Source organism: Lathamus discolor, chromosome 12 (assembly GCF_037157495.1).
Source record: "Lathamus discolor isolate bLatDis1 chromosome 12, bLatDis1.hap1, whole genome shotgun sequence".
NCBI classification, from domain to species: domain Eukaryota; kingdom Metazoa; phylum Chordata; class Aves; order Psittaciformes; family Psittacidae; genus Lathamus; species Lathamus discolor.
Window position 1 is genome coordinate 12,657,843 of NC_088895.1, and position 20,677 is coordinate 12,678,519.

At 53.5% G+C, this 20,677-nt stretch overlaps 1 protein-coding gene and 1 long non-coding RNA gene across 8 annotated transcripts; one reads left to right on the plus strand and one right to left on the minus strand.

The window, feature by feature from the left end:
* The first annotated feature begins 92 nt into the window (after nt 1-92).
* CFAP251 (cilia and flagella associated protein 251) lies at nt 93-19,377 on the plus strand. 7 transcript variants are annotated; one of them, XM_065692246.1, is made up of 22 exons: nt 93-461; nt 1,522-1,570; nt 3,013-3,366; nt 3,495-3,635; nt 3,837-3,946; nt 4,084-4,192; nt 4,580-4,660; nt 4,822-4,899; nt 5,039-5,083; nt 5,383-5,600; nt 6,141-6,326; nt 8,055-8,302; nt 8,393-8,538; nt 9,289-9,462; nt 9,741-9,925; nt 10,443-10,557; nt 10,681-10,844; nt 13,278-13,368; nt 13,578-13,721; nt 16,380-16,608; nt 17,795-17,887; nt 18,783-19,377. In XM_065692246.1, the coding sequence occupies exons 3-22, from the start codon at nt 3,064-3,066 to the stop codon at nt 18,932-18,934; spliced, it is 3,012 nt and encodes a 1,003-aa protein (XP_065548318.1). In that variant the 5' UTR covers nt 93-461; nt 1,522-1,570; nt 3,013-3,063; the 3' UTR covers nt 18,935-19,377. The 7 variants fall into 7 exon arrangements, with proteins under 7 accessions (XP_065548318.1, XP_065548323.1, XP_065548319.1 ...); XM_065692251.1 differs by having other exon boundaries at nt 3,157-3,366; XM_065692247.1 differs by lacking the exon at nt 1,522-1,570 and having other exon boundaries at nt 3,157-3,366.
* On the minus strand, nt 12,270-20,540 carry LOC136020780 (uncharacterized). Its single transcript, XR_010615480.1, has 4 exons — nt 20,295-20,540; nt 18,709-18,866; nt 16,892-16,945; nt 12,270-14,374 (listed from the first exon to the last, which is right to left on the minus strand). It is a non-coding gene; the product is annotated as an uncharacterized LOC136020780 (long non-coding RNA).
* Between the last annotated feature and the right edge of the window lie 137 nt (nt 20,541-20,677).

The following is a 20,677-nucleotide window of genomic DNA, read 5'->3' on the forward strand; positions in this document are numbered from 1 at the left end:
GTGGTGTTCTTTTGGGTAATGGAAGCTGTTATCTTGGACAGTGACTGGGGGCAGTTGAAGTGGGTTAAACCCAGACATGTGGAGGCACAAAGTCCTGCCCCCCCTCACCTCCCTGCCGGAGCTGAAGCCCAGGGAAGTCTTTCCTTAGCGCTTCATAAGCAGGTTGTGGACTCCTAATGAGCAGTTTTGTTCTAATTGGCATTAACCAGACCTGAAACAGGCTCAGAAGGTGGAACCCCAGACGCTGCGGTCGCTTGCCCAGGGCTCTGTGTTAAATCGAGCAGGTTTGCTCTGGATACTTTGTGTTTGTGTTTCAGTGCCCAGTCCCACAGAGCAGCTTCAGTGGCAAAGCCTCAACGCACAGCTCCTTGCTCAGGGATTCCTGCGGCCTTCGTGGTGCTACAGTGGAGGTGTTCCTGCAGCAGCCCGTGGCGATGGTCCTCGGATGCGAATGTGCCTGGGTAATCCCCATCAAACCCCATCGCACTCTGATCCTTCAAGTGACGTTCCAAGGGTGAAGCGTGGTGGTGTCTGCTCCATCTCTTGGAGGGCGACAGAACGGGACGTGTTCTGGGGCCCACACATGCACCCTGCCTTGTTTTACCAGAGCAGCTCTGGGGCTGAGCCTGCGCTGCTGAGCATCACCATGTTCTGTGACCCACAAAGGCCACTGCAGCTCCTCAGTCCCTGCGAATCCCTCTTGACGTGAGGCTGGGTTTCAGTCCGATCCCATCAGCCAGGTCAAGTCCTGCTCCTGGGCAGCTCCTTTCCCTGCAGTGTGCAGGGTGCCTGCGCGCTGGCCGGGGCCCTCAGCTCTGGGGGGCTTCTGTGGAAGTGTCCTCCAAGCACTGAGTCCCCAGCCCTGGTGGTGTGAGTCCCGAGGAGAATGGGCTGAACAGCCCCAGCCAGGGTAACACACGCAGATTGTGGTACAGAGCCTGCTGTGGGGAGGCGAGGTTTGAGCTCCCATTGACCACTCTCAAACCCCCGCTACGGGGCCAGAGCAGAAGAGGAGCTGCTCTCAGCTGGAATAATGACGATTTTCACGCTGGAGAGCGGAGCTCGCTCCCCGTTTCCTGCATGATCAGGGAGCTGGATGCTACCGGGTGGGAGGAAAAGCACCAGCGCTGAGCAAGCCTCATGTGCAGGTGCTGATGAGCAAAGCTGCCTCCTTGCACCCAGCAGAGATGTGGCTAAAGCCCTGCTCCTGGAGCCACAAACCTCCCCTGAGTGGGAGCAGCCCAGAGCAGCCGCCTCTTCAGGTGCGGGAGATGACGTGGGCTGGTGATGAGGTCCTTTCGGCTCCCGGCAGGGCTCGAGGCCCTGGCTGGGCAGAAGGAAAAGCAGCTTCGAGTTAGAAATTGTTCTTATTTGAGCTTAGCAGCGAGGCCGGGAGTCTTTAGAGCTGCGATGGCTCAGGGCCATGGGGCTCCCTGTGCCAGTGCCCCCGGGGCACAGTGGGGAACCTGGCAGGGGTTGGGGGCTGATTTTCCTCCCTTTGACTCTGCTCCTCCTGCTCAGGGGTGCCCGGGGAGCGGAACCTGCCCATGACCCCCCGAGGGAGCACTGGGTAAGGACCCCGCATCCCATTGCCTGCACGGGGCGAGGGGTCGGTCCCCAAGGGGGCACCGGGAGGAGCCTGGCACCACCGAGAGCAGGGCTTGGGCTGGCGCAGGGCCGGAGGCTGAGCGGCCCCCCCAGCGCCACCGGGCTCCTGCTTGGGGCATGGGGGGGTGAGGGGGTCCCCCCTTGTCTCCCCGCACAGCCCGGTCCGGCTCGGGCGGGGCCGGAGCGGCCGCGGAGCAGCCGTTGCCGGGGAACAGCCGCGGGCCGCAAACAGGAGCTGGGGCCGGGCTCGGGGTGAGCTGTGGGGCCCCGGGGAGGCACCGAGGCCTGGAGGGGGCTTGGGGGCGGCTCCGAGGTGGCTCCGGTAGGACCCGTGCGGCTGCAGAGGGACCCAGGGACCCGTCCTGCAGCCGGGGCGGGGGGGGTCATGGGGCCCCTTCCGCCGTCTGTGCACGAGGTTTTGGTGCCGGCTCAAATCCAGACCCGTGCGGCTGGGGATGAGCCAGTCGCTGCCTATGGGGCCTGCGACCACCCCGTCTGAGGGGCAGGGCCCACGGCCGGCACGGGACGCAGGCAGAGGGGAGGGAGCCCGAGCTCCGTTGGAGTGACCAGGTCTGTGCTGGGCTTGCCTGAGCGCGGCGGGAGTGCTGCTGGAGCTGACAAGGGGCTCTGGGACCCTTTTTCCAGGTGCCCTTTTCTCCTGTTGTGCCGAATTCCAGGTCCTTGTGCAGCCAAACGGGGTGTGTGTGTGTGTGTGTGTGTGTGCGAAGGGGTATTTCGGAGCATCCCCATGCCCCCAAGGGCAGGAAGGTGCGGATGGGTGGTTCAGATGAACGGCTCATGGGAAGCTGCACAACCGAGGGGTGAGCAGGGGTAAGCAGTGAAGCCAAGGAGGCATCCCCGGAGGCGCAGAGAGCTCAGGCCATGGCCCTGGTGAAGGTGAGGGCAGCGCCACGGCGAGCCCGGCCCGGCACAGGCCCCACGGGCAGGTCCTGGTGGCCGCAGAGCCCCAGCTCCCCGGCGTCACCCAGAGCAGCTCTGTGCAGTCTCGGCCCATTCCTCAATGTTTGCTGAGCGCTTGAGCTGCCCGAGAGCGATCCGAGCAGGAGGGAACGCGGCCTCATCCCCGCGCTGAGCGAAGGAAGCGTTAACTCAGCTCCCCCCAGACAGAGCCCGTGTCCAAAGGAGCTTTGTGTCCGCGTGCGAGATCGCTGTAGGAAAACAGACGCCTGCGGGGAGAGGCAAAGGGTGGCGTGGATCCCACAGAGAAGGTAAAGTGGGGAAAACCTGTGCAGGGGCTGCTGCGAGCTCTGACACCCCGGGGCTGCTTGACACAGGAGGCCGTGGAGGTGCAAAGAGGGCAAGGTCAGATGTGCAGAAAGGGAAGCAGCGGCAGTGGGCAACTCCCCATGGCATTTCCCTTCCCTGGTACAAATCCATAGGCAGTTTCAACAGGAGCAGAGGAGCACCTGGGTACTGGAGCCTGCCCTAAGAGTGATGCAGGTGGGGTGGGAGATGGGCCAGGTGTGCTCCCATCAGCTGCAGGGCAGCCCAGAGCAGCATCCACTGAAACCTCTCTCCCTTTCCAAGGCCCCCCTTGCTGCTGACAAGGAGATGGAAGGAGCACAGGAGGATGCCAAGGGGGAAGATGCTGAAGGGACACCATGCCTGGAGGGTGCTGGATCCCCAGCGCTGCCTGAGCCCCAGGACAGCAGGCAAGGTGGCTTTGCCAGCTTGGTGTGGGAGGCCGTACCGGGGATGCTCTTCCAGGAGGACAGGCAGAGCAGCCTTCACCCCCTTGTGAGTACCAGTGGGCCCGGTGCTGCTGTGATGGTCCAAAGAGCACCCAGGTCTCCGCCATCACCACGGAGACTTCAGTGGCTTTTATGTCCTGCTGCTAAGAGCCAGGAGCCGTCTCTTCCCCACAGAGCCTGTCCTGGGTGCTGGGCTACAACAGCAGCCTGGCCGTGCACAGCCTGATGGACGGGGAGGACCGGGTGCTCCTGTACGTCTCCTCTCACACGGTGGTTATCCACGACGTCCTGGGGAACCGGCAGTACCACCTGCAGGTCTGGACGCAGCCTTCACATCTCCCTTCTCCTCTTCTTCCTCCTCCTCCCAAACCCTCTCCAGCTGGGCTGCAAGGATGAGAGTGGAGGACCCTTGGGAGGGAAGACAAAGGGATCTCATGAGCAGAGCAGTTTGATGAATGCCTCGAGGAGCCACCAGGTCTGCAGCCCCGGGGCACTTTGCTGCTTCTCTTTCCCCAGGGCCACATAAATACCATTTCCTGCCTGTGCCTGAGTGAAGACAGGCGCTGGGTTGCAAGTGCTGACCGAGGGCCTGATGCTCTGATCATCGTGTGGGACTCCTTTTCCGGGTAAGCTCCAGGGAATCTCCACTTTGGAAACCTCTTACAGCCAGTAAATCACTCGGGGCTGACTCCAGCCTCGGCTGAGAGCGATCACCTTGAATCCCTGTGCTGCCGTGGGCACCCAAGAGGACTTTGCTCCATAGGCTACCGGTGCACACCATCTTTGGGAGTCACCCGGAGGACGGCGTCAGTGCTATTGCCATTTCCCAGGATGCGAAGCATTTGGCAACCATTAGTGCCGGAGCAGCGCAGGTGAGAGCCTCTCCTCCTCCGTCGCTTTGCAGGATGGATCCCCAGTGCAGCCCAGGGGAGGGAGGGAATTTGGATGGGGAGAGCAGGAGAGAGGTAGAGCAGGTTTGCGGTGATGGCTTGCTTCCGCTGAGCCATTGGAAGACAGACCTGGATTTCATTAAAGTGAGTGCTGCTGGGTTGGGAAAATGGATCTAGAGCTGGGATAAAAGCTTGTGACTCCAATGTACTTCAATTGAAGCAACTTCTAGCGTTGTTTCCTGAAATTGAGCTCCTGGGTTTATCCTGCTCCAGCTTTTTGTGCCCCACCTGGAGGGAATGGGGCTCCCCCAGCTCCCCCGAGCTCCCAGAGAGCCACAAATGTCCCTTGGGTTTCCCTTTCTCTTCCAGAGAGTTTGTGTTTGGAAGTGGACTTTGCCCACAGAGAAGCCCCTGTGCAGCACGGAGCTGAGGCCTGACTTTGGGTATCAGGTGAGTGAGTGGCCAAGGGGGGACTGGGCTGGACTGGGCAGCCCCATCCTCACCTGCACCCCTGTGCCCCATCCAGTCGGGGCTGCTGGTAGCTGCTGGCTGGAGGTGGGAGGCGGGAGGCGTTGCTCAGCTTGGTGTGAATTCCCACCTTGTCATTTCAGGATTATGTCATTTTTAACCCTCAAAACCCCCATGAGTTCATCAGCAACAGCAAAACCCAGGTGATATTTTACCTGTGGGTAAGTGGGGATGTGGAAAGCCACACTTGGCTGTGCGGATCTGCCCCTTCCCTGTCACTACCAGGCGGTGGGGAGGGGATGCGCTGGCGCTGCAGCGTTCCAAAGCACTCATCCTGGATGTTTTCTTCGCCTTTCCCAGGGCAGTGACGGTTTGCGGTATGGAGCTCCGCTCCTGAGCAGGCAGGTGAGCACAGGGGGACCACAGCAGTGTCACCCTCCTGGCAGCAGCCCTGTCCCTTCTCACCCCCTTAAGAAAAGCAGCGGCCGTGTCTGCAGCCGGTCCCCCCCAGGCTCCTGGAGACCTGAGTCAGGATTGCCTCTCCTGGGGATGCCCCACTGCATCTTCTGCTGGGGCTCCGGCCTGTGACAGCCCTGCCACGGGACAGAGAGGGGACGTCACACAAGGGACCAAGCAGAAACACCTCTGCTTGAGGAGGGAAGAGCCATTCCCAAGGGTGCAAGGCCTCACTCCTCCCTCTGCAGACCTTCAAGACCGTGGTGGGACGCTTCAGCCAGTCGGTTTTCCATTTCAACACCACGCAAGCTCTGACGGGCACCTCGGCCGGGAAGCTGGTAGTGTGGGACCACATGGACCCCCACGGCCGCCCCCAGGAGCGGCGGGACAAGCCGCACAGCGTGAGGGCCACCAAAGTGGTGTCTCTGCAGAAGGAGAGCATCACCGTGCTCACGGTGCTTGAGAGGTAACGGGCTGGCAGCTTCCCGTGGCTGTAGTGCAGTCCTCAGGCAGCTCAGCTGAGTTAATGCTGATGGAAGTTGCTGGTGCAAGTGTTGAGTTTTAAGTCTCCTGGCAGCGTGCGAGGAGCAGGGGCATTCACGCAGCTGATCCATGAGCCCTTGCTCCGGCTTCTCCCAGCAGCGGATTTGGATGGGGGTTAAAAACAAGGCTGAAAACCCCCGTTAATGTGACCTCAGCTCTGCTGCAGTCGCTGACACTGGGCTGCCGCGGTCAGAGGATGGCGGACGAGCCTTGCTCAGCCTCCTGGCCGTTACCGGCAGAGGGAGCAGACAGACACCGAGCGCTCTGACAGCTTAGGGCCGGGGCAGGGGACACTGCAGGGGCCAGCCCAGCCGTGGGCTTTCCCCGTGCTCATCGTGCACTTGTGCAGAGAAAACGGGGAGAGCGCATCCTTCTGCTCAAGGACGCTGTCCGAGAAATAGGTGGGAGTTCTCAGTGCGTTATCAGTTATTGGCTGTGGATTAAAGCTTTCCCTTCCTCGCAGCTTCATAGTAACGGGTGATGCGAAAGGTCAGATTAAATTCTACAACGGGATGCTGCAGCTCCTCGCCTGCTACAGCCACAGCGGAGTGGGTTCCATTCGGTCCATCTCCTTCTGCAAACCTCGCCCTGGTCCTGTCGGTGCCTCCTCAGCCGGCTCCACCGCCTGCACCCAGCCCTTCACCACCAGGTGAGGGCCCCTTCGTACACCCAGGTCTCCTGCATTTGCCCTGCAGCTGGAAAGCTGGGGAGGTGTCGGCTCCAAGCTGCCGGCGCTGAGCAAGCACGGCTTGGATGGAGCAGGCTTTAACCCCGTACCCAGGCTTCTGGGCAAGGCAGGCACAGGGAGACAGGACAGGGAACGCACCCTTTGTTCCCCTTCCCCGCAGGTTTCGGGGTTGGTATTTGTCCCCTCTGCCCCCCACAGAGAAGCAGGGGGGTGTCTCCTGGGCAGCCCCTTTCTGCCTGCAGCCCCCAGTGGCCACCAAAACCCAGGTGGGCTCCAGCACATCCTAAACTCTGAGCTGGTGCCTTGATGCAGGCGACAGAAGCGTTAAGGCAGCAGGAGATGCGCTGGGTGCTCGGCTCCTCTGTCACGTACCCGGCATACCAGGCAGTGTTAATGCCGAGCCTGCCGCTCCCGCTGGGCCCCTTAATCCCTCCCGTGGATGGCTATTTCCAGTTGGATTTTACCGTGGCTAGGCAAGCTAATCAGGGCAGTGTCAGTGCAGAGACTGTCCCGGAGGCGATGGCACCGGGGCTGGGTTGCATTACATCGATTCAGGAGACTGGGACAGCCCCAGCCCGGTCACTGGCCCCTCTCTGCCCTGTGTGTGATGTAGATGTGCCTGAGGATTTATAAAGAGTCTGCAGGCCAGATGAAGCTGTTCCGTGGCTCAACCCAGGCTGCACACCATATGCCTGTCGCTCTTGTTCAGGCTCTCCTGGCAACGTCTGTTCTTAGCCACGCGTGTTTTCCAAAGAGCCATGTGGGACCGATTCCTCTCCAGTCTGGAGCAGTGCCCTGGGGAATGGTTTGGTTTTCCCTGACAGTCTCTGTTGCTTCATCCCTCTTCCTGGTTGCTGCTGCAGCTCTTGCCACTTGCAGGAGCCTTTTATGCTGCCCAAAGCAGCACAAAACCAAAGGGGAAGCCTCGAGCCTGCTCACCTCACCAGGCTGGTGGGCATGCAAGAGGCATCCAGTGCCCAGGCCAGATGTGCATAAAGTGATTGCTGTCACAGACCAGCTAGCAAAGAGGCTGCCCGTTCCCCACTGATGCTGCTGGTGGGATGCAGCCACACGCTCTGTGTGGTCCTCTCTTGACCCTTTGGCTGTGCCCAGGCTCACAGTGCTCGGGCAGACTGGTGACCGTACACATTTATCTTGTAAAGCGCAGCATTACCCAGCCGTCTGCTTTACACATCACCAGCCGTGCAGCAGGCCCCTCGCGCCGGCGTGGCTGGGTGAGCAGACAGGCAGCAGCTCTGTCTGTGGTGCAGGACTGAAGCTGTCCCCTGACCTCGTCCGTGGCAGCGCGGTCAACACGGAGCCGCTGACAATGGTGGCACGGAGGCACATGAACAGACCATTCAGGGCATCTTGAATTGCTCATTTGTCTGTCTCACACACCAGTGACTTGCAAACGGCAAAAGCTACCCAGATGTCATTCATCTTCTGGCTTGCCTGCCCAAGTAGAAAATGGAACCAGCTCCAGTGTCTTCCCATGGAGATTTAGCAGGTCATGAATACAAAGTGCCACCTGCTTCCAGGTCAAGGAGTGTTTGCATATTGCATATCGCAGAAGATAAGTGATTGTCCAACTAAGTTGCCAAAAAGAGACCAATGTGTAATATAGCATGGAGGGACATAAGCCAGCTCCTCTGATTCATCAAATTCTCTTTCTCTCACACTAAACAGGAACTTTATCCTTTCAAACTCTGATGCAACCGTGTTCCGTGTTGCAACAGACGGGATAAACTTTGAGAAAGTCATGGAAGAGGCAAAGAAAGCAGTGAATGCCATCGCCTGTCACCCCCGGCATGCACGCTTGGCCCTGGGGAGTCACTGTGGGCTGCTGAAGGTGTGGGACTACGAGCAGAGAGAGTACCTGGTCAGCAGGATCTTCCCTGAGGCCAGCATCCAGTGCTTGTCCTATGACCCTGAAGGTATCCTGGCCTCGTGACCTCCCCCTGTGCCAAGCACCGGGCTTCCCGGGAGGAGGGACAGCGTTGTGAGTTCTCTGGCACGCTTTCCAGGTTATTTTCTGGCCGCTGGTTTCGCTGATGGGAGCGTTCACATCCTCGATGCCATTTCCCTTCAGTCCTGCAAAGAGTTCGAGTTCTCGCAGGGTGCCGTGACTCACGTGAGCTTCTCTCACGACTCGGAGTACTTCGCAACCGCTGTAAGCTTGGTTTTCCTCTCTGTGCTTTCATGTGCTGCTCCTGGTGCAGCTTTCGGTGGGGTCGGGGATTGCTGCCCATCCTGGAGGCACAGCGGAGCGAGCAGGGCTCAGGGCCATCCCTCCCTGCGGCTTCGTGACTCTGAAATGCTTGTCCTGGCTTGGAGAGTCACTGTGTGAGGACATCACCAGTCACAGCCGCGCCGCAGACCCGCTGCTGGCAGTGTCCCATCGCTGGCTTTAGAGGCGAGTCTTAGCTCTGCATCCATCTGCAGCAAGGGCTGGAGCAGGGATTTCCTCCTGGCTGCTGCTCTGCAAGGGGGGTTGCTCCCTTATCCCATGGCTCAGTGCAGAAGTGTTGAGGCAGCATTGAAGCACTTTGGCATAGTTGTGGTAACTGGTGAGGACCTGTACAAAGAGAAGGATTCCCCCTTTGTGCATGGATGCGAGGGCACAGCAGTGGGAAGCATCTTCCTTGGGATTTCTGGGGAGCCACAGAACTCAATGTACTGCTCCTCTGCTGTGAGAGCACAGCAGGAAATGCCCCCAGCCAGGATGCTCTGGCCAGGATGGGGTCTGCTCCTGTGCTGCCAATAGACCCAGGTCTGTCTGACTCGGTGTTTTATCCTGGCTGTGTCTCTAACCCTCCTGAAAGGGCTGAGCTAAAGCCCGGACAGGATGTGCAAAGCTGCCTGCTGCAGCCAGGGGTGGGCATGGGGACTGTGGCTCATTGACTTTGTGCTGTTGTTCCAGGATGAGACATACACGGTGACTGTTTACAAGAGAGTCCTGCAAAACGGGAGCAGATGCTGGGAACACTTTGCAGAGCTGTGCTCCCACTACAAACCCATCCGCAGCATCCTCTTTGGGGTCCAGTTAGACAGCAACAAGCCCAGGCTCCTGAGCCTTGGGGAGGACCGGCACCTGGTAGGTCAATGTGAGAGTCTAAAGGGAAAGGAAGCTTTGTGGTTAAAGTGGGAGACTCAGCCTTTAATGCTGCAGCTCCCAACCCTCTCCCCACCAGCTCTGTCACAAGGGGTTGTTTCTCAGACTGGTGCCAAGGCAGATCTGCCCAGGGTTCAAGCTAGGCTCTGCTACTTCAGCCTGCTGCAGGAGATGCTAAATCCAGTTAATCCGCAAGGTCCAGGGTGCTGGTCCAGGGGGCTACACAGGGGAGTCGCTGTGTTTGCTTGTTTTCCCTCCAGATTGAATATGACCTGAGCATCAGCAGCAAGGGCCACTTGGAGGTCTTGCATAGGGACCGGATAGAGCAGACTGCTGTGCCCCTGTGCTTGGCCTGGTACCCACAGCTCAGCAACGAGTCCTTTATCCTCACAGCCAACAGCTGCTACAAAATGAAGCTCTACAACACGACAACCAAATTGTGCAGGTAGAGGAGGGATTCAGGCCAACCACTGCCTGGGCGCTCCATCCTGACCCGGTGTTCTCCTCTATCCAATGTCTGTTCTACTCCCACCCATGTGTTTGCTCACCTGAGATGCAGATCTTGGAATGACTTTAGGGCCCCCAGATCGCTCCATGCTTGTGTCTACTCTGCTGCTCACTAATGTGTCATCTAGTAAGGTTGTGGCTGCAGGTGGGTCTCAGTCTGCCCAGTACACTGGACTTGAGAAGCAGCAGTTGGATATCAGCTAAAGACACAGGAGCCCACACGAGCAAAGCACAAGGACTGAATGATCCCCGAGTACTCAGTTCTTCTCTTAACCCAAGTGCGGTCCCTTCTAGCCAGGGACCCTGTCCTATCCTGTCTCCTAGGCCGGTAGTACAAAGCCTTTGCACCCACCACACTTCTCCATATCTATCCATCCTTGTACACAGCAGCCACTCAGAGAGGGGAAAAATGTTTTGTGAGCCCTTGAATGTATGAAAATGTTGTTTGCCTTTAGGAAGACCCTTTTGGGACCAACCTACGGCTCCCCATTGGAGAAGATCCAAATCCTCCCAACAACAAGCACTGTGGATCCCCAGAAACGGTACCTGGCATACATTACAAAGGACAAGGTACAGAGCCCCATTTGCCCCAGCTGTACAAGACCCCCGCTTGTAGAGGTGGTCATCTTCGGCAGAATCCCTAGGGATTCCCATGGGATTCCCACCCTTCCCAGGCTCCCTCTGTCCTTACAGGTGGGCTTGCAGATTTTGCCTGTTGATGGCAATCAGCACAAGTCCTCAGCTTTCATCTGCCACCCGGATGGAGTCTCTGACCTTGCTACCTCCTATGATGGACGCTACGTCTTTACAGTGGGGGGAAATGACTGCACTCTTATGAAATGGGAGATCAACCTAGAGTGAGTACAGCAGGAAGGAGGAAGGAGTCTTGTTACAGCTTTCCACTGCTGCTTGGCCAACACAGCTGAAGCAACTGGTCCTCAGCATTGACACTGAGAATGGGGCTTTTGTCCTAAAAGGTCTCTGTGTCCAAAGGAGTTAAAGCCAGGTCTCCCAGCTATTACTATGCTTATCCTGGTGTATAGGGTGGTGCTGCACCCATGGGGCAACACAGCAGGGTGCTGCATGGGGAGAGTTCCTCTGCAGGGCTCTCTTGAGCATGGGACTTTATGGGTTGACAAACCCCTGACAAAGCTGCACTCTCCTGGTGGCATGGCGCTGGGGTCAGCTTAGATAGCAATGACCTGCCAGGCCCCAAGTAACTCTATGGGGTGGTGGTGGAAAAAGGAGGGACACACATTCAGGGGCAGCTGTAAAATACTCCAGTCTGGGAAAAGGGACCTAAAGGGTAAGAAGTTGAGCAGAGGGTTTTCTGCCCCTTATGAGGGCATGGCCAGTGCGATGGGAGGTTGCTGGGGTTAGGCAGGGATCAGAGGAGCAGTTCTGGCTGCAGGAGAAGCATACGAGGCGGCAGCTGATATAAGAGTGTCTGCTCTCCAAATGGGATAGGACAAAATCCCCCCTGCATTTGAGGACTGGATTTAGGACAAGCCACCTTAATCCTATAAAGCTTTGCCTACATGAGTAAATGGGGTGGCTGGAGGAGCAAAGGCTGCTTTTGCAAAGGAGGATTTCCAGGCTCTGGCCTGGAGCATCAGTGATAAACCCTGCAAGGTTTCTTCCACCTTCCTCTACAAGTGTGCAGCTTCCCTCTGCCAGGTTTCTTGGGCAGTGGTGCCAGATGCGTGCTCCCACATGGCCAAGGGGGAATGTGGCAAGGGCACAATATATTTTGGCTTCCTTGCATGTCAAGGACCAAATTTGCTCTTTGCAGTGTGTGTGCAAGGGCAGAGGGTTCTTGTCTCAAAAGCGTGGCTGCAGACAGCCAGTATATACACACATCCATTGTAAGGGAACAGGCAGCTCTGAGTGAGCTGAAAACTGCCAGGCCAGTGCAGAGCAACTTCACCTTCACACTTCAAGGACTAGAAAGGGAGTTTAGTCCATTCTGGGGGTAGAAAAGACAGATAAGCATCACGGTCTCTGTGGGTCTGTGTGTTTGTTTTTACCCTGCATGTCTCCCTGATGGCACAGAGCATGTCTCCTGGTTTCTGGCAAATCAGCCTCATGGAAGCTGCCTTTTAGCCCTCACTGGTATGTTTGCCTTTTGGAGTGCCCCTCACCTTCCTAGGACAAAGGCTTCGTGGTTGAGACATGTGCTGGTCCTGCTTAAACCCTTTCTTGTGGGTACTGCTTGCTCAGAGGAAAGCCCAAAGGGTGCAGAGCCAGCTCACCTTCATGTGCCAGAACAAAGGAAACCTGGGTGGGAAAGCAAAGGGCTTATTTATTTTCTTTTCCACTTTGTGTGGCTTAAGCAGTCGGGGGTCAGGATAAGCGACATTTTAAGGAAGGCAATAGAATATAAATGATCCTCCTTTATAATGGTTGGCCAGGGTCCAGGCAACATTGAATTTCTATGTAATTTGTTTTCGGAGCGAAGCCCTTGATGAGCTAATTATCATTTTATTGCTGCTTCTGGCATCTTGCGCATCTCCACTGTGTTTAATACCCAGATAACTTAATTATGAAGAAAGCATGGAGCTTGCAAAGAAAAACCCCAGTGGAAGCAGTGCTCCAGAGGTGTGTGTGGAAGCTGCAGCCTTGCTGCCAGGCGTGGGGCATTATGTGGCAATGCTACGCCATGATTGCACTACCAGCTTGGTTTCCTTTTTCATCTGCACAAGCCAAACAGATTCTTTTGGCTTCAACTGCCTATGAAATTGAAACAAAGAGGTGGCACTCAGATGCTTTCAGTTTAATGCAGGCTGCACCTGCAACACGGTCACGGGCCACAGCAGAGGAAGTAGAGTAATGGATTGCACTGAGTTACTGGGGAAGAGTGTGTTAGATCCAGGAGCAGGGAGCTTTAGGTTTGTGGGGGTTATTAAGAACACCAAGCCCCAGCTCTCTCTGCATGTTCAAAATGCTGACCTAGCTAATTCATCTCCCTCAATGTCTCTATAAGGAAGCAAGAAAGCTAAATGCCAGACCCCAAGCTCAAGTCCATGGAAAAGCTCCTGGCTCCCAGCCCTGTGCTCATTCCACTAAACAAGAGGACCATTCAGTAATAATTAATTCCCACACTGTGCTATTGTATGTAAAACCTGGGTATGAAAGATGCCGTAGAAGTGCAGGCTGATGATAAAGTAGCACACGGTTGAAGGCAATGCTTTTCTCTCCTGAGAGTGTCTGTGAGCAATGACTAGAAAGGGAAATGTGAAATCTCTCCTCACATGAACTCTTCCTGTATCTTCTTTTCTCTGCTTTTCCAGTGCCTTGGATGCTGCTGTTTACCTTGGTGGGGAGGACATGATCCCATTCTACAACCTACTGGATGGTGGCAGAGAAGGCAAATTCTTCCAGGTAATGATGCCCACTGTGAAGGTTGTCTGGCAATATCTGGTTGGAGTTTAAGGTTCATTTATACAGGCCTGACATTTCTTTCTTTGCTGTCCAGCTTGCCTTTAACAGCAATCTCATTGATATGCCCGTTAGTAAATCCTGGAAGGAGCCTTATCTTCTGTGCCTCTTGCTAACTTAACTTTACAGCGTTCTGTTTGAACCCCTCGCAGGAACTGGAAGACTATTTTTACTATGCACAGCTGCACAGCCAAGGTATTGAGACACTGGAGACCAGGCAGGTGTCAACACATATTCCCTTGGAGGAAATTCCTTCTGTAATGAGAGCAATGGGGTTTTATCCATCAGAGGAAGAGGTTGGTCAGTTGTTTTTATTGTTGGTATTGAAAGATAAAAGAGTAACACTGATTACATTCACCAAGTGTGCTGAGGGCCATATTCTGACCATTGTTATGCTGGATGGCTCCAGCGCATATTTCCTGTTGTCAATGCATTTAACCTGGTCTGCATCAATATAGTAGTAGTGAGAATCTGGCAGCAAATTCCTCAAAACGTGATGATTCCTCACTAGAGAGGAACTGCAGGGGCAGGCTGAGCAAGCCGGGAGTCTGATGGTTCAGGAGTGTTCAGCCAAAGACCTCAGGTTCTTCTGGAGGTTTAACGCTTTGCCACCACTGCAGAGGTGGGGTTCTTCAGAAGGTGAGCTGAGAAAGTTTTGGAATGAATCTCCCTGCGGCTCCCAAGGGCAGCAGCCTCCAGCTTTCCAAAGTCCATGGGCTAAAGTACCTTGTGTGCAGGCAGTGATGTGCTTTGCTCTTTGTGGCTTCTGCTAGTGGCTGAGCTGCTTCATGTCCAGCCTGTGGCTGGTGAGCTGTGGATTGAGTCCCTCCAGGTCAGATGGAGACACAGCCAGAGCATCCTGTATCTGTTACCAGCATGGGTGGGAATGTCCAGCTCCATGCAGTCATTTGGACACTGACAGAGCCTCTTTTTCTTGTTCTGCCTGGGACTGATGAAAGAATGATTTTTAGATGGAGACAGCAGCTTTTATTCCCACAGAACTTAAAGCTCTTTCATAACTGATAAACTCTGCAGAAGCTCTCTCTGAGCTTGCCTTTCAGGTTGCAGCAGCAGAGCTCCCTATCAAACATTTCTCAAGAGCTTTTTAGCTTCATATTTTACAGCAGACAAAGACAACTGATTTAATAAGGGTGCTGCTGCTTCCCCTTTTGTGGTTGTTTCTACAAGGCAGTTTGTATTGTATACAAACCTAATTTGTAATGTTGTAACCTGGCAAAAGGGTAATTAAAGCGCCTACAAAAACCCCCAAATTACTGAATCTGATGCAAGGAGATTTAAATAACAACCTCTTTGCACCAGCTACAGCCCCTCAGCGCAGGAGGGGTTCTCCCAAGGGAAGCAGTACATCGCTGCGCTCCCTTCATCTCTCTGCGGAGGAGGCTGCGTTCATCTCTGCCATTGCACAGGAACCCCACAGGCTGCTGCGGTGGTGCTGTGAGGCTGTGCCACCCCATCTGCCCAGGCACGCTCTGCCAGCAGAGCCAGCAGATGGGAGGCAGGATCTTTGCCACAGCCACCACCTAACAAACAGACTCGCCTCGGAGCCCCCACAACCAGCAAATGTTTGACTGAGCCAGGACCACTTTGCCCTTGTTTCAAGCTGTGGTGTTATCCCCTCATAATGTGTTAGATCTTTTCCTTGGGTTGTCACATTGTCACCTCCTGGGGACAAAAAGGACATATTTCCCTGGGAAATGTCTCTGTTAACCTCCCCTACCCTGCCCCAAATCAAAATGAAAACAGCATTTCCGGCATGGAATAGAGGTGCTAAACTGTTGTGAAAGCAGGCAACCTACAATCTGCTTCTCAAAGCAGGCAGGACAGCATTGAAACATAGAGAGAAAGTTCCTCTCTCTCTAGAGGGTTTTAATAAAGGAAAAGCATGAGGGGAAAAAGGCAGCTTGGGCTGACTAGGAAAGCTTTTGGGAACTGGTGCTTTTCTTTTGTAGTTCAGTGGTGCTGGGATAAAACCTAATCCCAGATCAGCCAGAGCTGAGTGAAAATGACTGCTCTTGCCTGGTGAATATTCGCTACAGGGGAAATATAAGGCTGAGATTTCCCTCTTCCCCGGGCTTCATTCAGTGGAAAAACTTGTGACACAAGGACAAAGGCCCAAGGCTGAATGCAAAGTCCTCCCCGGGGAGCTCTTGCATCAGCTCCCCTTCCTGGGGAGCAGCAGGCTTGGTATGAGCTGGCACAGGGAATCCTCCTGGCATTTCTCTGCTGCCTGGGTATCATCTCCAAGGGGGCTTCCTTTGGAGCAGGAGTACACTGAAGGCAAGAAGCAGATGCTGCCTTTCGGACACACATCTGTACAGCTGCCAAATGAGCAGGCTCACAGCACCAGACTTCAGGAAAAGCACTAGTACCCAGCACAGCCAGTGCTTGCCCGTTTGTCCAAGAGAAGATCCAGCTGTGCAGGATATCAGCCCCACTGAGCAAACTTCAGATTTGGCTTGAACCATACCAGACACGTGTCAGTTTGGGGGGAAAGGTTGTTTATGCCAGCCAGGGTGTGTATATATGGTGTGAAGCCTGGGTATGTTGGGACTTCCATGCATGTACTTCCGTAGTGGGGTGGTCTATTTACTGGTTTGTGGTTTGCTTACCCACTGTCCCCAGAGCGGAGACACAGCTGTGGCAAAGGTACTGCTAACAGCTGCAAAGTCACCCAGTGCCTATCACGAGAAAATAGAGGAAACCCAAAATGACCATGCATCTGCTACCCCCATCTTTATCTAATGTCATCATAACAATGAGTGTGTAACTGTCCATGTCCATCCTCAGCTGCTGAGAGCTGGCTTATTTTTGGGATAGAGTCATGGCATCTGTAGTACCCACACATGCATGATGACGGTACATTGACACTGGAAACTGGTCTGATATTCTTCACAAAGAAAGCGTGTCCCACTCTGTCTTGCTTTGATCTTTAGATTGAAGAAATGCTAAATGAAGTAAAATTCAGCAACTATGTGGATACTGGAGAACAAGTGACAAAAATCAATTTAGAGGATTTTATCAAACTTTATGTAAATCATCGACCTGCTTTTGGCTTGTCAATGAACAAAATACAACGAGCGTTTCGGGTTCTTGGTTATGATAATGAGAATGGAGACAAAGTTATTGACAGAGGAGACTTACTGTGGCTGCTTCAATGCAGAGGTGAGTTATTTCTTTTCTACTATTAGTTTTATGCTTGCTAGTTCTGCCTTCAATTTCAGAACGTATTCACTGCAGCAAAAAATTAATCTGGAACTATAGCTTGGTAACCAGGGCAGGCATGTGGAGCAACTGTCTTAAGATCTTAAATTGAATAATCACATCTGTTGTCCCAGCTGCACTTCTTTTCCTGGTCTGGAAATCTCTGCTGGCCTCAGGTATCTTGTCTGTCAAATGATGAGTAAGGATTTTGGCAAATTGTACCTTTCTTTCAGTGTGTCCTTACCTGAATCATTGTTCTCTTTTGCAGCCACACCATCTCTGGAAAGGTAGTATAAGCCTGAAAAACAGGGGGGACAAGAAAGAAGGGATGGAATTGGTCAGTCCTGTGTGAAGGACTGAAAAGATGGGATGGTTTAGTTCAGCTGAATCAGGGAGAACACTGTAAAGGTATTTATTATGTCCAGTGCCACAGGGAGGTAAATAACTAACTTGTATTGTCTTGCTCCTGTTGTAAAAGTGCAGCTGAGCATTAAAACAGCTAAAGGGAACTGATGTTTTACTCAGTACATCACCTGGTAAAAGTCATTGCCACAAAGATCCTTGGAAACCAAGGATTCAGCCAGTGTGGGAAAGGTTAGTTATATGGATGGTGCGACCATCCATAAACAGATACATTAGCGAGAAAAGTTTCATAACAGATCTATAACCTTATGCTTCAGGGCACAAGCCAACCACTAACTGGGAACACATGCTATGTCTGGGTTATTAAAAGATACTAGATCAAGACTTTCCTGCACCCTTCTCTTCCTCCTCTGTGTGGAAATGGCTACAGCCATTGATACAGGGCTATATGTGCTGTAGTCTGCCCCATGCCAGGAATTCTTCAGTGGGAATAGAAGCTCAAGCTCCTCAAGGGCACTGTAGCCTGAAGAGCTGTCTGCAGCAGAATTTCTCTCTTTGATGAATATTTTTGATCAAAATACAATATGCAAGAACAATTTTCCTTAGGATCAATATTTTCCTGTGTTGGGATCATGTGTTTTGGTTGGTAACGTGTATCTCTCTATCTCAGTGATACCACAATGGTCTTGTTCTCTTTGTACACTGTTGTTATTCAAGCTGCCTTCTAGCTTTTGAGCTAACGACACCATAACCCAAGAGGTGGGTGTTGCTCTGTTGTGTACAGGAGAGCATATGACAGAGGATGAGCTGGCACTGTGTCTGACCACCCTGCTGGGCAAGCGTCCTGGGGGAGAAGGATCTGAACTGGACACCTCAGGTATGGCATTAACATTCCATGCAGCACAGAAGCAGGATCGCTTTGATTCCCAAGTAGAACAATTTAAATTGCAAACCCATTACCCTGTTAGGCCACAAGCTGTCAGAAACACTCAGATGGGATTGCAAAAATAGGCATGGAGCTATAGATTGTCCTTCTCCTGTGCAGCAATTGCATGGGTGCATCTAAAAATAAATGGACAATGAAATGTAACTGGGACCTGACGAGATTACATTGCTGTTTATCTGCTTGCTGGCTTGCAACTGGAATTAGAAACGCGCAGTGGAAGGTTTACACACCAGAGTCCACAGGCAAAAAGGAATCCTACAATATGCAAATGACAGTGTTGATTTTATCCAGGCAGGAATGCCCATTGTAACGGAGCTGTTGATAACCACTGCATCTGTCCCAGTCTACACCAGTCTAGAACAGCAAATTACAACACTGGTTTCAGCCAAGTGATGCTGCCCGTTGTAATTGAACTGTTGGGAAGTGCCCTGTGTTTGTACAATTCATGTCTCAGGCCATGCCAGTTCAGAACAACATCTAGTTAGGCCATTGTGGAACTGTCTAGCTGTGCAAAGCAACTTTGAAACCCCGGGATTCCCTGGGATCCTAAAATCATATTAAATGGCTGGAGTGCAAAAGCTGGCTCCTTGATGCTTCTGCAGCAGGGACCTAATGCAAGATGTGACTCACTGCCTCACAGATCCAACAGATTCCATCCCTCATGCAAATACATAAAGTATTAAGCTAGTACACCAACACTTTTCCATGATTCCTTTGTACATCTTTAAAAGCATTCCGTCCACATACTGTACCTTATAAATTTTACTGATCTGGAAAGCCATTTTTACATTGCTCTTGTGTGTTTCGTGTTGTTACTGCTCTTCAGGTGAAGCAGCTTTGACTGAAGAAGAAATTCCAGCAGAAATCACAGCAGAGATATTTGCCGGTGACATTCTTGGCTTACCTATTGCTGAACCAGAAAAAAGAACAGGAAAAAAGAGAGATGAATCTTTGATGTATGAAGACTCAGAATCATAGCGGCCACAGTTTTCCGCTCATTCCTATTTCCCAGTCTCCTGTCCTAAAATATCTGCAGAAAATACATATTTTGTGTTTATTACAAAGTAAAGGTCACATAGTTTCATATTAATCAGACTCTAGAATAAGCCCTCGGTTTATCACATGCCATAAGCCTATGAAGTCAAACCTATGTAGGGAAGCACTGGGGTGGCTGTCAAGAACAAAGGAGAGGGGCCACCCCATCCCTGGCTGGAACCTTCCTAGAATTCATTTGAGGTGGGTTTATGCCAGATGCAGTCTATTTTCATTATGTTAAGCCAGTGTTTATTTGTGAAACCTGACAGCAAAAGAGCAATGTGAAAGTATTGTATTGATTCAATATCTTGAAAAATGCTTGGATAAGTTAGAATGGATTTGTAAAGAAAGGAATGCTGTGTTATACATAAAGGCCAACATAGAAACCTGGCTTTAAAAAAATGAGGGTTTTTTTTTCTGAAAGTAATAGTTCCAATTAGCAGAGTAATACCAATGGGACAGCATCTTACTTGTGTTTGTGTAAACAGCATAATGAGGCTGATATAAGTTGCTGTAGAAAGATCAGTGAAGTGCTGTTGAACACGCTTCCTTCTTTACATCATCCTCAGCATCAATTTGAATAATAATGTAGGCCCTTAAGAAGCGCTCCTTTCAGCAGCAATGTTTTTTAAACAGAGATGACTGTTACGTACTCTGAAAACTATATGTGACTGTGCCATTAATACCAACAGCAAGGTGCGCACTGGATGCCCGGTGATGGAGGAGTCCAGCGGTACCATGACCACAATGGGTGTGCGACAGGAGAATTTTTGTGCTGGGCATCACTTCGTGCCTAACCCTCTGCTCACTGATATGTTCATGTACCTCTGCTCTGGAGCCAGGCTGAGAGGGCTGGGCTGGTCCAGCCTGGAGAAGAGAAGGCTCCTGAAGGGGAGACCTGAGAGCAGCTCCAGTGCCTAAAGGGCTGCAGGAAACCCGGAGAGGGGCTTGGGACAAGGGCCTGTAGGGACAGGCCAAGGGGAATGGCTTGAACCTGCCCGAGGGGAGACTGAGCTGAGCTCTGAGGCAGAAGCTCTTCCCTGTGAGGGTGCTGAGGCGCTGGCACAGGGTGCCCAGAGAAGCTGTGGCTGCCCCATCCCTGGCAGTGCTCAAGGCCAGGTTGGACACAGGGGCTTGGAGCAACCTGCTCTAGTGGAAGGGGTCCCTGCCCGTGGCAGGGGTTGGAGCTGGGTGAGCTTTAAGGTCCCTTCAACCCAAACCATGCCGTGATTCCATGAAATTCCTGGGATTATTTAGGGCAGCTGAGAAACCTCATAACCACTGGGAAAAAATGAATGCTTACTGCGGATTTACCAGGTCCCCTGTTTAACGAGGCAAACGTTTTGCTGAACAGGAAGCACTGCGAACCCCCGCGCTCCAGCTCCGCAACGGTGTCACAGCGCCTTGCGCAAGGGGCTGCACGGGGCTGTCACTCCCCAGCCGGCTGCCCGGCGGCGGGGCTCGGCTCCGGGCACCTCCGCGCCGGGCTGAGGGCTGCCGGGCGGGCGGGGCCCTCCCCGCCCCGCGCTCCGTTCCCGTTCCCGTTCCCGTTCCCGTTCCCGTTCCCGTTCCCGTTCCCCGGCCGCCCGCTCCGTCCCCTCAGCGCACTGCCCCCTCCCCCGCTAGGCCCCGCGCGCGCGGGCTGCCGGCGGCGGCGGCGCGTGCGCAGTGCGCGGGCCCCCGGCG